Source organism: Zeus faber (assembly GCF_960531495.2).
Source record: "Zeus faber genome assembly, chromosome: 20".
Classification (NCBI taxonomy): domain Eukaryota; kingdom Metazoa; phylum Chordata; class Actinopteri; order Zeiformes; family Zeidae; genus Zeus; species Zeus faber.
This window is the reverse complement of record NC_137207.1, coordinates 17,744,878-17,761,400: the sequence shown is the minus strand read 5'-3', so window position 1 is coordinate 17,761,400 and position 16,523 is coordinate 17,744,878. Positions and strand designations below refer to the sequence as shown.

The window sequence follows — 16,523 nt, the reverse complement described above, 5'->3', positions numbered from 1 at the left end:
CATATGCTTGCAGGGAGGGCAAATTAATACATTTATTGCAATGTAAGGTTGTTTACTCACTGTGTAAAGAGCTAGAGGCACTACACTGGATAACCTTACATAATGCTGCTTTAATATATTACTTGTATTTATTGCATTAGTATCTGAAACTGTGTGTGTGTGTGTGTGTGTGTGTGTGTGTTAATACACAATACAAAGTAATAATTATCTGAACCACTTCTTCAGGGCTGCCTGTAGTGACATTTATTCAAAAGCACAAATCTCTGATACACCTTTGCCCGTATGTGATTGATAACTGCCAATTGGCAGCATCCATACATAGCTGCTCCTAACTGAGAACGCCATTTTTTTTTCAGGAGCGATCTGCTCTGCAGCAGAGCCGCAGTAGGAAACGGGGTAAATTTTATACATCTATAGTTTTGATTTGCTTTGTTTGGGGAAAAGATCGCACTGACGGGAGCTGCGGATCTGTGCGTAACGCCCCCATACTAAATTTGAGCAACACAACTTTTTAATATATTTGAATATAAAAAATAATATTGCATAAAAATTTGGATGGGATGATAGAGAAATATCTGCAGCCCTAAACCTTTGTGAGCGCACACCTGTGGTTGTTGGCCTTGCATCTTGACCCTTGTATTGCTCCTCAAAAAGGCGCTTTCCCGGCTGCTTCTCCTCGTTGGCTTGGGATGATTCATTCCCTTCTCTTTCTGTACGGTATTTGTTAAGGGATTCAGAGCATCGCTCTGCGGGGGACCTCATTCTTTTGACACGAGTTGTGGGATGAGGGGGGGGTTGTGGGGTTTGAATGTAGTCATGCTCACAGATAACACTATGTGATGCTCTCTAACCACTGATCCGTGATGAGTTTGCATGAGAAGAAGCACCTACTTTCCCTATGTTTGTTTCTCTTTAGCTGTGGGATGAAAATGAAAGGCCTCCACACTAAAAATGCTCCACACACACCTTATGATATACTGCCAGTGAGATTAAGACCTTCAGGGACTGTATTGTGGGTAATGGCGGAGCCCTGTTTGCGCATGGCTAGAGGAGGATACAGAGAGATCGCTAATGAGAGCCGACACACTTGTTGCGTTTTGTTGTGGCTGTCTACTACCTCTGATCAAATAATTGCAAGTCCAAAGAGTACTGCCTCATGGTGTCTCTGTGAAAGGAAATCACTCATTGTTGGATGTTGCCAACAACAAAGGTTCCATTCAAACAGCCTAAACATTGCATGTTTGAAAGCCCTCAACTCCTCAACTTTATAAACATTTGGGACTAAAATAAAACTGATATGATTTCTGACCCGTTGCTTGGGAGCTGCAAGGAAACAAACTTGTGTGAGGACACAAACACGGAATTATGTTTTCGACTGACTTGGGGGTAACTACGGAATGTCAATTATTTTTACTTTGGGGCTAAAACCCTGTGTGTGTGTGTGTGTGTGTGTGTGTGTGTGTGTGTGTGTGTGTGTGTGTGTGTGTGTGTGTGTGTGTGTGTGTGTGTGTGTGTGTGTGTGTGTGTGTCACGCATGCACAACCCAACTTCCCGTAGGTGCGATCTGGAACATGATTTCTCATTTAGGCGGATGACACAGCGGAGTAAGTGTTTATGAAGCGCACGCTGGCAGGTTATAATAAGATCACGCTAAAGGAGGAAGCCAGGCTCCAACGCCCCATTAGTATGCACACCGCAGACACCGACAGTAAACGTCCAAAAGCTTTGGACTCGGACGCCGCTGTCCCTTAAGATATTATTCCCGACCGGGTGTGGTTCTCCGCGGCCACAAATCTTCAGGGGGGAATGGGAGTTTCCGGGAAGATGAGATCAGGATTCTCAACCTTTAACCACGCTCTGTGTTGTGCTAAACGCCGCGACACAAGGCATCTTTGGGCATGAAAACTGATTATAATGACTTGGTCAATATAATCAAAGGGGGTAACGGGGGAAAAGTCCCAATATGTTTTTATTATTATATATCCACTAGACCTGGATTATTATTTTCATGTGTACCGGTTGATGTCAGTAAACAGAAGAAAAGTTTTGCTATAAACTCTCTGATGCCTCCTGTCTGACAAGGCGATGGGGCGGGGATGTCTGTAATGGTGATTACCGTTCTGTGTGATTGGGATGATTAATTTATCCGATTTCTCCATGAAATAATCACTGAATAAATTAATCTTGGTAAAAGCAATGCAAACATCCTCCGGGAGCACAGTAAATGGTTAGAGCAGCTGCCCTGTTCACTGTTCCAGGACGGTAACTAAATACATTTATGGGGACTGAAGAGACATTCAGAACACACCATGCGATGAATTTCAAACAATTTAGGGCGACCAATATTTAAAAATGTAGTTCCCATGAATTTATATTGGACACATTTATCCCACTATCCATTGCTGTAATGCTGCAAAATTGTTTGAACACAGAGCAGAATGCCACAATTCCGATTGTGAATATACTCATAGGAGCCTAAGAAGAATATTTGAATAATATAATATTCTCTCTAAACTGTGGCAGTGTTAAGTGCTTGCAGATTATCTTTATTACTTTCTTAAAAAATCTGAAGTGAAACAATTGAAGGGCATAAGAAAATCAAAACGTATAATTTTCATAATTACCATTGCAGATGCAATATTCAGCCCAAAACATAAATATTTTCCATTAGTACGCATCACTTCACCCTGTGACATTTTGTCAAAATGCCGTACTCCACTGAGCAGACAGACAGATGGGAAGCCAGAGGAATTCCCAAGGCCAGCCGACGGTCTGCTTGTGTTTGCTTTAGACAGCAGGACGGTCTGCCTTCCTGCAGGTCATTCACCCCCGAGGAGCACCAGGTCGCTGACTCAGAGTTCTAATGAACTCCCGGCCCGTTAAGACCACGGGATTCATCCACTGCATGTGACCCGTGGGGTCGCAATGGATTTGGCGCAGAGTGGAAAGCCTGTGCTAAACAAAGATGGACGGAGTAGAGCCAACACGGATGTCATGTCACCAGGGGTGGCTCTGATCTGGGAGGGTTTTTGTGTTGACACTATAGTGTTTCATTTATTTATTTATTTATTTTTTTACATTATTTGTTGGTGTATATATGTGCTCTATATTTGTCCTTCGCATTAAAATATATTTTTTCATTATATTTTTCAATGTATTGATGTATATTTGTTTTGTAAGGGCAGGTTGTTGCATATCCTATTTTTGGTAGTTTATCGTACAAGCGACACCTCCCTGTTGATTTGACTGATTTCTTAGGTCAGCTCAGGTTTTGTATTTATTATGTCTTGGAAATTAAGCATTCAGTAGAGTTTGTTAGGCCTCGAATGTTATATGAAGAAGATGTACCCGTTTGCCAGCGGATAAACCTCTGCTTCATGACTTACCTAATGAAAATTGCATCCACATAGTAGTCATCATCCAGCATTCAGCGGTGCCATCTGAAATGGCAGGTGATGCTAATGCGACCTTAGCTTCCTCCTCAAAGCCAGAGAGCACATGTGTCAACCTGGTCAGCGAGTTCTCATCTTTTTTTGCTGGTTATTCATGCTGGCCGGCGGTGAGTCAGGCTCCAAGAAGCCCGGAGGGCCTGAGAGTCCGCACTACGATGTGCCATGGGTGAATTTCTGAATGGTAAAGGGCTGTTAGTGCATTCACAGGGTTTTTTTTTTTTTTTTTAATATCCAGGCAGGCGTTGAGCATACCAGATCCGCATTCACCTTCTGAGTGAACCGTCTCCGAGGATTGTGGTATGGGGAACATTTGGTGCCTTCGCCTTGAATGTTTGCACCCTCTCCACCTCGTGCCTCGCGGTGGGGCCGTATTGTAGAATACAATACAGTCTGCTGCATGGAGCAGGGTGGATGCGAGGCCGCTGTGAACGGGACACGGCGCTTCCAAGTGAAGCGCTCGATGTGCCAAGTGTTCTGCGACACAGAGAGGTGCGATGTCGGTGCGTTAGTAGGGCTGGTGTGTGTGGTTTGTGTAGGTGGAGCTGCGCGCGGCGGAAATAAGCTGGGGTTCACGCGACGTTATAGTAAGGGAGGCAATGTGTGTTGCGTAAAAATAAATGGATTGTTTGAGTTGAATAAACACCTCCCGAGCGCCCCCCCGCCCCTTTGAATGATTTCTAATTTCCAACATATTGCTTCCAAATGGCCCATCACGTTTTGTTTCCCGCCTCAGTCCCCTGCAGTGGTCAGTTACCCCTGGGAGTCATCCAGTCTGAGCTCATCAGGCCCCCTTGTGGACGCAGCCATCTGCCGGTGGAGCCCCGTCCGCAGGCGGATAAACGTACAGATGTGGCGGTGCGTCCTTACTGCGGCGGCTGAGATGAATAATGGAAGCTGGCACGCCGCGTCGCCAACCTCTTTGGGGCAGAGCAGCCGTCCCGGGCCGGCTCCTCCTTGCCACGCTCTGCCATGCGCGCCGTGTGACGTTTGAGATTTAATTTGCCGTCTGAACCGACCTTTCTAGGGTTGCACTCGCATTGTTTTTCCACCCCCCAAACACGGGACGGTCCAGAGGCATAAAGAGATTTCCCGTCTTTCAAAGTGGGAAGAGCGGATTAAAAATGCATGGAGGCATTTTCTCATTATGGAGCCGTCAATGGTGCGGTGACAATGCAATTTCACATCATGGAAATGACTTGGGTTGAGCTCATCCATTATTTATGCACATGGCCTGCTTGTCCAGGATAGCTATTGTGTCATTTCTAGACCAAAGCAAGCAAGGTCAGGGGTGGGAGGGGGTGTGTGTGTGTGTGTGTGTGTGTGTGTGTGTGTGTGTGTGTGTGTGTGTGTGTGTGTGTGTGTGTGTGTGTGTGTGTGTGTGTGTGTGTGTGTGTGTGTGTGTGTGTGTGTGTGTGTGTGTGTGTGTCCTTTCCGCGTTGGCGTCTCGCCAGATTAGCCCCCAACCCGGTACCCCTCCCCCGTCTATATCACTTCCACATTTTCAGTCGTAAAATTGAGGTCACCCAATTTTTTTATTTTTTTTTAATGTAATAGTCTTACCATGCTTTCATTGTGAATTGCGCATGATGGTGCTTTTGTTTTTATTATGCAAGATATGTATATTAAAAAAGCTGTATGATAAATACTCTGCACGTTTGGTATAATTACTATTTGTTAAATACAATTTATCAGTGATAGTGCCATTAATATGTGGCAGGTGAAAGCATAGAGCGGAGCTTACACAACACTTTAGTGAAGCTCAAGGAAACATCTGCCCCCCCAGCTCAGCTTAATACCCTGAACTGAGTGATCTGGGCATAACCCTTCTTCGCCCCAGTCCACTGTTTGTTCTTTCCATTTATCCCCTCGGGGACTCACGACAGTGGCAGTGATTACGTTTCGGCCGAGCTCCGTCACTGTCGGGAACTGTCACCTGACGGCTCCCGCTGCCTCTTGCGTGATACAACACTTCTGAAGCGTGTGTTTACAAGCGCCTGCCTCCCGATCTGCTCCGAGAGCGTGCCTCGCACTCGCGGCACTTTCGGAAAAATCCCTCAGAAAAAGGCAAGAGTGGCGGTGCAGGAAAAAGGGTGCCCCGTTGTTCTGTTATTGTGCTCTCCTGCCGCGCCGAGGGTTCCAGATTTTTTTTTCGCCCGCTCTCCTGTCTGTCTCGGCGAAAAACCGGAGCCGCGCGTTGCCTCGCCGCCGCTCCCCTTCTAATTTACACAATGAGTTCCACTCTGGCGTGGGCGCTCGTGTGAGTGTATTGATGTGTTTAAAATGTGAGTGTGTTTTCCCTTTCAGCTACCGGCGTATTTATTTACCCTGTCAGATATAAGCTGCTGAATAGAACTGGGGCCATGTGGTTATGAACGGTGATGCTGTCTCTTTGAAGGAACCAGTAAGGGCCCGTCGAGGCTCACGTACGGATCCCCAGTGTTGGTCTCGGCAGTCTGTCTTTACTTTCTGGCTTTAAAAGCCTGAAATGACAACGTCGTCTGTCTGTTCTTGTGAATTTCCGGCGTTGCTCAGCTGTAACTTATATTTGAAAATGCGTTGCTGGCCAATGAGACCTCCACCGTAAAGCTGGTGGCCTGCTTTTTTGACATTAGATATCTATCAGATATTAGATATCCTTATTGCGAGGCTGAACCAACGTCAATGTCCTTGTTATGGATACACTAGTACTGATGATGCTATCAGTCTAGAATGGTATCAGATCTGAAACCGGGCTACATGAGAGTATCACTATCAGAGAATGTCCTCAATCCAAAAAAAACCAAAACAATGGGGTATATTCTCCCCGTGGTTTAAGGCTCACTCCAACCACTGCATTATTGACACAATCAAGAAATGAGCACGGCTCGATGCCAAAAGTTTGAAAATGGGTCTGGTCATTGCAAGGTGGTTAGTGGGGATTGGGCTGCCCTTCTTTTTGTTTCTCCTTAACTTTTTTAAATCTGCGACACAGAGGGCCACTAAAAATACTAACCTACGTCAGCGTCCTCCCTGCATGCTTTGTGACGATTTCAACCAGTAGATGGCACTGAGCCACACCAGCTATCTATAAAGCCAATCTGATTTTGTAAAGAGACCATAATATTATGGCCAGGATTGATGTCTTTTATTAGAGAACATATATTTATAACGCTCAGCTCTCCTGACCCATGGAGGCATAAGGTTGTTCCACTGAGCCCAAACTACAGGTCTATACTCTTGAAATTGGTGGTGGGCGATATTTAAAGTTGAGGATTCAAAATCTGTATTGGGAGTTAAACTGTGGTATCGGTCCACTCCTCATACCTGGCTCCATTATTTGCATCAAGTAATTGCGTGCGCAGTTTGAAACGTTTGTGGCGTGATCAATTAATTGAAGTCACCGTCTCTCCTGTGTTTTTCAGGTCGTGCTTGTGTTTGCCCTCAGCATTGGAGCCCTTGTAATATACTTCATCGATTCCTCTGAGTAAGTATTTCTGCCTCTTCCACCTCATGAATCAGTGAAAAACAGGTTGAATGAATGAATCTGTTGTGATATCTGGACACTCACTTACCTCTTTCCAGCTTCATGGAGCACGTGTTTGGAAGGCTGAACCTTGGTTGTTTTTTTTGTTTTGTTTTGTTTTTTTTAAAGGTACTCGGCATAAGCCAGGAGGTCGGGGGTTTGAATTCCCCGACCCCTTTCCGCCTTTCAGGTGTTTTTGAGCAGCACACTCGTACCCAACCCGCCTCATGACCGCCATTTTGATTCTGCCCGTGCTATTAGACTGGGAAGCTTGCCTCTCAAATTTGTAACTCCCAAGGCCATGTTCATAGTATATCCTGATCATACACAATACATTTGTCAATTTAGATCGAAGTGGAAATCTGTAAGGTTTTTGTTTTGTTAAAAGAATGCCATGTTTGATAATTGCTTTAGTTGTCACTTTTTAAGAATTGAATTAAGAATGTAATCAAGTCATTGAAACATTTTCATTATGCATGTGCTCCTCTATACGCTGTTCCCATCGTTGGTGGTGGGCTCCGCCTTTCCTGCCGTCAATATAAAGGCTGGGCTGCGCAAGAAGTGACCCAACACAGACTTTGAGCTTTGAGTCTCCAAGTTTAATGTAGAAATGTAGTCCACTTTAATCTTAAACTCAGAGATATTTATCGGTGTTAATTTCGCACTCTAACATACAAACACGCTATATGTTCTCCATGGGATGTATTTACTGAACGGCTTACTGCGGCGGACTCATCAACTTGTGCTCGCAAACCTTTTGGATGTTATTGCCCCGGGGCAGAGGGATTTCAGCGTGTCCGGCTTAATTTCTATGTATTTCAAAGCCTGGGAATTGCATCTGGTATTTTAAGCCAAGGATGACATTACTCTGAAGCCTTCTCAGACTTAGAACTCCAATGCACATGTCCCACACATATAACAATACAAATGTCTATATGTTATTCATTTGCCCAACGTTTTCTGACTTGGACAGTGGCCGTTTTAATATTTGTGAGAAATGGCAACACGCAGCAGAGATTAAATCAGAGGACGGGTATGATTTCCTCATTAGGGTTTGCGTTTTCTTTCTATATATTTCCATACACCATTTCCTTTCGCTAGAGCAAGATGACAGTCACCTCTAATTGTTTTGTTTTAAGTTACCTCCTCCTCCTTTATTTGATATTCTCAGTCAAAAAAATGTAATAGCTAGGGATGGAGTGACACCAGAGATCCCTATCTGGAGAAATACCCCCGGTACACAAATCTGATACCGGGATCGAAATTACTCCTGTCAGATATTCAAGCAAAGCTAATGGAAAGAAAAATATTAACATTACAAGCCCAGCCCCCCAACCCCAAGTCTAAAAGTGATCATTAGTCAGGCAGTTGAGTTTGGCTGTTAAAAAGGGGTATATCCCTATTCAACTCTGCACAATCTGCCCACACATTTAAAAATATGTTGCACTACAGAGTAAAGGCCTCTATGTGGAATGAATATGTATTCAAAGCCATACGTGCACCTTCCAGGTTGGTTTCTGATGGCCAACAACGCTGCTTGCTCACAAATGAAAATGGTTTTAATCTCCGTAATGAAAGGATAAGGCTCTCAGACGAACAGGAAAGGCTAAAATTCCTGTTCCAGAAGCAATCATCGTCACTCGCCAAGCGGGGCGAAGCAAAACAGCTGTGTGTGTGTGTGTGTGTGTGTGTGTGTGTGTGTGTGTGTGTGTGTGTGTGTGTGTGTGTGTGTGTGTGTGTGTGTGTGTGTGTGTGTGTGTGTGTGTGTGTGTGTGTGTGTGTGTGTGTGTGTGTGTCATTAGAAAGCAGAGCAAAATTCAGCAGAGTGCAAGTGTACCAGTACACACACAGGAAGCCTCTTTACAGGAAAACAGCGAGAGGAGCTTTTGTTATGCCCACGGTCCTCTGATCTGGTTTGTGAGCGTGGTCTCATTTCATTATCTGGACCAGCCGAGGTAGAGTTACATCCTCAGCAGCACCGTCTGTGCACCACCCGTCCAGCCTGCCGGTCTGCAGTTTACCAAAACCTCTCTTGTCAGGTGGAGAGTGAGCTTTGACTCCTCGCTCCTGCCATTTTGTTCGACCTACCTTTTCTGCTTGGCGGATGCGTACGCTGCAGACGAGGAATGTGTCCTGTTAGAATTTCTTTCTCATTCGCATCCACTGTTGTTCTGGGTCTTTCTTTGTCCTAGTTTAACGCAGGTCTCCTTGCGCTCCATTTTTTTTTTTTTTCTTATTTTTAAATACCTGACAAGCCGACAAGCTTTTTTTTTTTTTTTTTTTTACTCAAGGTCAAAGAGCAAGAAGTTAGTTGATTCTCCTGCTACTGGCAGCAGACTGGAGCAGATACAGCCCAGTGTATAATAAGTCCTGGTGGCCTAAGGGCCTCCTTATGGTGGATGGGTAGACCTGGTGGCAAGGGGCAGCAGGAAGCAACTGAGAAAAGTCAAACACAGCAAAAACTATTAAAGGAAAACAATATTTTTATAACATAAACCTTAGTTTTCAATTGGCAGTTCACCCGAGGGTTTGGTATCAGAATCTTTCAAAGTAATCCAGAGAATAGCTTTAGATGGCAGTCTTTCCAGCTGTTTACTAGAATGGTAAAATATTAGATAACAAATTCCCAATAATATACATCTGGTCTAAGGGGTAAGTCTATTGTATGTATTTCTTCAAATGTAAAATTGAGATGTATGGCATGTGCATAGTAAGGCTATTATCATATTTTCATTTCAGGTCTCGACGACGTTCTGGAGTTTATCAGGTTATGGATAAATGTGATTAAAAGTATCTTTACCAAGTCCATTACATTTACTTGGTTAATTATCTGTCTTTATTTATTTGAACTCTTATTGCCAGATATGCAAGCTTTTTAAGGGTGAGACTTCACTACATTGCAAGCATTTGCTATGGCTGCCTGATCACATGAGAGGAGATCGATACCCTGCATGCGTTTAACCCTTAAACTACTGCTTTCTGCTTTGCATTTCCATCAGACCTGAACATCTGTTTCACCTGAAATCATTTGCAACTAAAACGGATAGGAAATGCAGCCCTGTGACATTAGGAAAGTGGGGGAAACAACAAAAAAAAATGTTCGCATTGAGATGTGTGGAAACTGTTTTATGCAGTTATTTAAGGGTTAATCAAGCATAGCTCTGAGTTATTGCTTGAGTGAAAGTAAAAAAAATATGCATGTTTCTTTCTCAACAGATAAACCTTTGGGAAATATCGACTATTGCACCTTAAAAAAAAAAAAAAAAAGATCACTTAATCTTCTTTTGAAAATACGTAAATTGCATTTTCAGGAAAAGAAGAATGCATCTTTTTTGTGTCATTAAATACGATCATATACATAATTCCTTAATATTACTGTCGGCTGAGACATAATTTTGCATTTTCTCTCTCCGCTCCCTTTAGTCCCATCGAGTCTTGTCAGAACTTCTACGAAGACTTCACGCTGCAGATCGACATGGCATTCAATGTGTTCTTCCTGCTTTACTTTGGCCTGCGTGTGAGTAGAGCCCTCGTCGGTTTCGCCCCGCACAGAGTTCACCTTTCTCCGGTTTCACCAGAGACGCTCGTTCAGTCGGCCGCTAAGTAGTCGGGTCTCTTTATCCCCCCCAGTTTATCGCCGCCAACGACAAGCTGTGGTTCTGGCTGGAGGTGAACTCGGTGGTCGACTTCTTCACGGTTCCCCCGGTGTTTGTGTCCGTCTACCTGAACAGAAGCTGGCTGGGTAAGAAATCACAGTGTTGGAGAACACCGCTATATTCACGCCTCTACCTTTTGGGCCGCTGGGAATTTACTGCTTCAGAGAGATATTAAGTCTGTGGCACCACCTAGTGGATTTAATTTGGCATGAGCACCGTCCTAAATGGCAGAAGCTCGGCCTCCTTCTGTTAGCGGAAATGGTTGGAGTCTGGGTTTTAATTACTGTTGAGCACTCAGTCTGTTTGTTTTTTGTTTCTTTTAACCAAATGCAAAGTTGTCTTCAACGTTACAGGACTATGGGCCTTATGGATGGAATTTACGTCCTTAATAAACATGCTAAATGCAGTCAAGGTGTGAGCACTGCATGGAAATTATTCCTCACATCATGGCGATGGTGATACATTGTTTTGATGGTGTTACCATTGAAGAGATGTTAGGTTTTATTTTTGTGGTACTCGGGGTGTCTGAGTGAGCCGTGGACTCCCGTGGCCAAATGAAGCCTCCTGCACCTACCCGATCCTTATTTCTAAGCCTATAATCAAATCAGTGTATTCATGAATATTAACTGGATTATATTTGTCCTTAGTTGACCTTCCCTTTAGGCATGGGCTCTTGGCATTGTCCTGCAAGGTGTCATTCTGACGTCCTTCACATTCTTGGATCAAACACAGCTGTATTATCACCCTATTAAACTGAACCTACTGTGGATAAATAGGCTTTGTTGGTGCCGGTGGCATACAAGAATAGATTTCAATCTGCTAAATGTGTGAAGCTCAGAACCAGGGAAGGTGAGGAATCAGAGGATTAGTGAGATGGTTTTTAAAGCTGAATCACAGGTGTTGAGTTCTGCGTTCCCTGAAGGGACACGCGAACCAAGCTCCCTGCCCAATATCCCATATCCACGCTCACGTCTTCCTTGTTGGCATAGATGCAGCAGCTTTGTTGTTAAAATGACCTGATATTTAATGTGCTTGAGTGTTTATTTTATTTTTCTGGATTGATGCAGTGATGAGGTAGTGTAAAGCAAAATAAACTCGGGTTGGTGCAGCTTGTGTAAACGCTGCCATCTAGTGGTGTGCGCAGACATTTGGCGGTCGCACAGTATTTACACTTTTGATAAGTGGAGTTGGGCAACAGGATGAATTTCCTATGTGAACAACAGTTCTTCACTGCTGTCAAATCATTAAATTGGCTCATATTGGCCCCTGAAAAATGCTGATCCTAAAACCAATTTGGTAATACATATTGGTGCATTAGTCTTAATACTTTCCCTCTTACCTTAATGAAAAGCCTGAAAGATTCTCTGCAACACATTTTCTATTATTCTGCACTATATTTCTAATATTTCTGCCTATTATCCCTTTTTTAAACGTTCAGTTTGCATGACTGTAAAAAAAATATACTCAAGACAAATACCGTCACTTTTTCATGCCAATATCACATTGAATACAAGCATAAAAAGTATGTAGTGGACGATTCAGGGGTTGGGGTTTTACCACGTTGCAGTAGGCTCTAACCTCTGTGGCTTTGGCTTAAATCCACTCCGCTGAATCCCTCTTCCGATCAGAAGTCCATGTCTCACTCACTGGACAGTAAGCCCATGCCAATCCTCCAGCTGACACATTTTGACACATGCACGGGCGTGTGCGGGTGCTGGTGCGCGTGTGCATTAATATCCTCACGTACCCTCACACTCAAAGATTCCTGAGTAGAACCGCCCGTGGATGCCAACACGCGGGCATTAGCGCACAAATAACTGCATAAGGCATAAACACATAACAGCCTCCAGATACATTAACACAACAACACACACACACACACTGACACTATGTCACACAAAGAAAGCTATCTGATTTACCGAAGGAAAGCATTGTCACCCCAAGGTGTGCACGTATAAGAGTTGATCTGTAAATTGATGATTGGATTACAGCAAAATGTAATGGTAACTTATGGCTCAAAAATTGGTTATATTTGATATGTTGCCTTGTAACATATAAACTCAATTGTAGTTGGTGTATATGGAACAGAGAGGGATTAAATACCTTATTCAAAGTGTTATCTACGTCGTTCAGGGTCTGCAAGGTGCTTGTAGACTGCTCTTGCCCCACATGGGCGGACGTTAGGTGTTGCCTGGCAGCTTTTTGAAGGACAGTGTTGAGTGCTCAGTGAGTCTTGGGTCAGTGTCCTCGCATTTGTCCAAACCATCATGTGTGCGTTTTCTCCCGGCTGATTTAAAAATAAAAACAACGATTCCCCACTCCTCACCGCTTCTTTGAAGGAGCGAGCGCTCAGTGTCTATTTTTCACATTCCTTTCGACATTCTTTTAATCTGACGCCATCGGGTCTTCCACTCTCCTACAAAGGTCTTGTTGTAGGAGAAGAATGGAATCTCATGTATTTCATTACCTTTCATCTCCACATCTTTCAATAAAAACCAAAGGGATAACTCATTGCAAAACCCTAACCCTGTCTGTACATTTTTCCTCTGAACTGTGTGTGTGTGTGTGTGTGTGTGTGTGTGTGTGTGTGTGTGTGTGTGTGTGTGTGTGTGTGTGTGTGTGTGTGTGTGTGTGTGTGTGTGTGTGTGTGTGTGTGTGTGTGTGTGTGTGTGTGTGTGTGAGAATCTTGACATCAGACAGAGTGCGTTCAGGCTTGAGCTGCTCCCCATACATTTCAATATATCTTGTGAAAAGAGACTGCAATCTTTCTTTTTTTTTTTTTGGTAGTTATTTTTATAGTATTTTTTCCTGTTGTTTGGTATTGTTAGTGTTGTTTGTTGAAGGGATAGCAGTTTAATTATCTCTTACTGCCTTTGGGGAAAGAGCCGATGCTGCCTGATAGGGGACAGAGGGGCAAAAAATGTTTTCTGGATAAAAATCAGTTTTAACTAATACAGTACAGCTGGAATGATGCTGGCCATGGGCACTGGGTTCTCATTGCATTTTTATCCCATTTTCAATCATTTAGTCGAGGCTCTAGGAGCTTTTTTCTCTTTACCTCTGTTGGACTTTATAACCGCTCGTGTCTGCCAGAATGTCCTTCGTCCATTATGACGGCGGTTGTGCCTTTGTCTCCGGGTAAAACTGCGATGGATTTATTTTGCCCCGGCAGCTGGATAGTCAACCATTCATCGCTGGACATGTTGGAGGCAGGAAGCTTGGTTGAAACGAGGTGATCTTGTTTCGGCTATTTTAAGTAAAGTAAACAATGCACCAATCTCCCAGAGATTGCCATGGAGATAATAGCTTTGCAAGCATACATTTAGTTATCCTGCCCTGTTGACCATGTTGTAGCTTTTAACTCGAGGGGCCTAAAATGTAAATGCAGAAAGAGGCTTTTAGCGTTAATCTGTCCACTAAAAACTAGCCTCAAATCTCTCCATGTCAGTTCTATAAAGCAATGACATGAAATGCATAAAAATTTAATAGAAAGTGACTCATATGGTAGCCCGAGCTGTTTGCAAGCTGTCGCATTGTTGCGTTATCCTTGGTCCGGGTGGAATATTTAATACTGCGTAATCACTTTAAATAGAAGCTACAATAGCTTTTATTCCAGTAGTTGTAAACAGTTTGGCCATACTGCGCATCCACTGCAACGCACAGCGGTTCCAAAGCTGCTTCTTGGAGAACTGGCGGCGCCACCGGGCTCACGTCACCAGTCGTCTGGTATAAATGGAAGACGAGAGACGTTTTGCTACTTTTCCAAGATTACGGAGGGAAGTTTGACGAGCGGCTGACGGTACCAGGATGGGGATGTAAGCGACGTTATCAAGCCAGATGATGGACAGACTTTGGGTCTGGCCTCTTGCTTTCCCTGGATGAATCCTAAAGGAGCTTATAGTGTAATATCCTGATGGGGAAAGGGCGTTCGCTTTAAGCTCGGCGTTGGTGGAAAATCTCGGTGAGGAATACTCTGAGGGTCTGTGGCAAATCAGATCACGATGCCCCTCCGGATTCGCCCATTTGTTTCCCCCCGCCCTTCTCTGGGCTGATATCCTGAAATCACTTAATTGTTTTTCCTTTTTGCCGTTGTCGGCGGGTGATATTTCTTGCCGAGCAAAACAGTGAAGAAGTTGCCCGCTTCTATCACCCGGGGGACGCTGAAACTGCCTCGTTTCGGGGAAGGACTGGCGCTGAAAGCTTTTCTGCACGGCGAAAATATTTAAAAGTAATTCAAAGTAAATAAATAAATAAATAAAATGATTCCTACCAAGATGTTAGTGTACAGAGGGCCCAGTGGAGGAACGCACACTGAGGTTTGTGCCAGTACGAGGAGGCGCAAGAAGTCGACCGGGGATCTGTTCCAGAACGGCTACAGGGTCAGGATGGCCCACGGTCAGGGCAGCGACAAGGACGCCCAGGACGGCTTTTGCCACAGCGTCGTGGCAGGCTTCAACCTAATCTCCTACTGGGGTAAGACCTGCAGCATGGTGGGATCCCCCCTAAAGCCAGAGGCTGGCTGGCGTGCGTGTGTGCGTGTGTGTGTGGGACAGGTTTATGGGATTTGGGCCGTACTGCACAAACGCTACCGTAACTTAAAATGAAATCTCGGCGTTGGGAGGCACACGGCGGTTCCACGTCATGTTTTAGCAGGATCCCCCTCCTCTGCTTTCTCTCTTTCACGTGCTTGGCTTTCGACACCGGGGAACTTTCTATGCCCACCTTTATGTAGGCGAAGATGGACTTGACACGGATGCTGAATGATGGGCTTGACAGTGCACTGTTTTGGATTATTGATCTCGTTGCTGTTTTCGTGATCAACCTTTTCCTGCATTTTCCAAGTTGTGGTGGATGTAGTGTTTGGTGCCGTAGCTTGTGTTTTTGTGAACAAGGTTGTAATACCTTGCATTCATTGTTAATTAAGGTGTTATCTTTGTAGTTTGTGTTCTGTATCTTGGTCTATAGAGCACGTCTATAGGTTGAATGACGTCACATCTATATAGTAATGGATTTGAATGTTTTGTGAACATTGAGCTGGAGTGCAGCGATGCTGGGGTCTCTGCTAATGAATGAAAAGTGCTTTCACGGGTTGTAATCTGTGTTGATCTTTGCCGGCGGTGTCCTTGACTTGTTGGTAGTTCCAATTTGCTTGAAATTGCTTAAATTCCTGTAATGTGACGTCAGCGGCATGTACTCGTGCAACAGGGCCTCCACCTGTCTTTCTAATCCAGGTTTTCATCTCGTCAACATTCTGTCTTTTTATTCCGACGGTAATGAAAAATGTTTCAGGTCGACGAGGCTCGGGCTTTGCGGCGCAGGGCTTCTGCTGAGATTAAAGCATATGAGTTGCTTATTTAATCAAAAGATTTGAGAGCCAAACCGGGGACGATTTTTCGTCCCATGATTTCTAAAATATCTGCGATGCCTGGCGTCGCTTAGTTCGTGGGATCTTTATTTTTCTATTCCTGTGACTTTTATTTTATCTTTTTAAAACAATGAATCCGATGAAGCTGGTAAACATGGATGACGCTTTTAAAGGTAGGATGATGGTGTGTTGATGTGCAGATCATGGGTGATTTGTCTTGAATAAGTGTTAATTTCTTTGTGGTCTTTTTTTTTTTTCCACAGGCTTGAGGTTTTTAAGGGCCTTAAGACTGATACAGTTCTCAGAAATTTTACAGTTTTTGAATATATTAAAAACAAGGTAAGTGGATTCTTAGCAGAAATTAATTGTTTTGTATCTGTGACATTGCATGTGCCTGATGTTGTGCTAAATGATGTGCTTTGATTTTACTTGGATGATGTATTCATTATTATTGCATGACCACGTAGTCGGCATTTTCTGAGTGGAGAAGACAGGATATTGGTGTTGGCAATATGTTGCCAATAACAAGTCACGGCATGGCTGTTTGT

At 44.0% G+C, this 16,523-nt stretch overlaps 1 protein-coding gene across 4 annotated transcripts in view; it reads left to right on the top strand.

Annotated features, from left to right (window-relative positions):
- LOC307245374 (calcium-activated potassium channel subunit alpha-1-like) overlaps positions 1-16,523 on the top strand; it is an 82,687-nt gene that overhangs the window by 31,643 nt on the left and 34,521 nt on the right. For all 4 annotated transcript variants that reach the window (XM_080020928.1, XM_080020929.1, XM_080020926.1 and 1 more), the window contains exons 3-6: positions 6,854-6,915; positions 10,378-10,471; positions 10,585-10,696; positions 16,239-16,314. In XM_080020928.1, the coding sequence (XP_079877054.1) occupies positions 6,854-6,915; positions 10,378-10,471; positions 10,585-10,696; positions 16,239-16,314 (344 nt within the window). The remainder of the gene's footprint in view (positions 1-6,853; positions 6,916-10,377; positions 10,472-10,584; positions 10,697-16,238; positions 16,315-16,523) is intronic.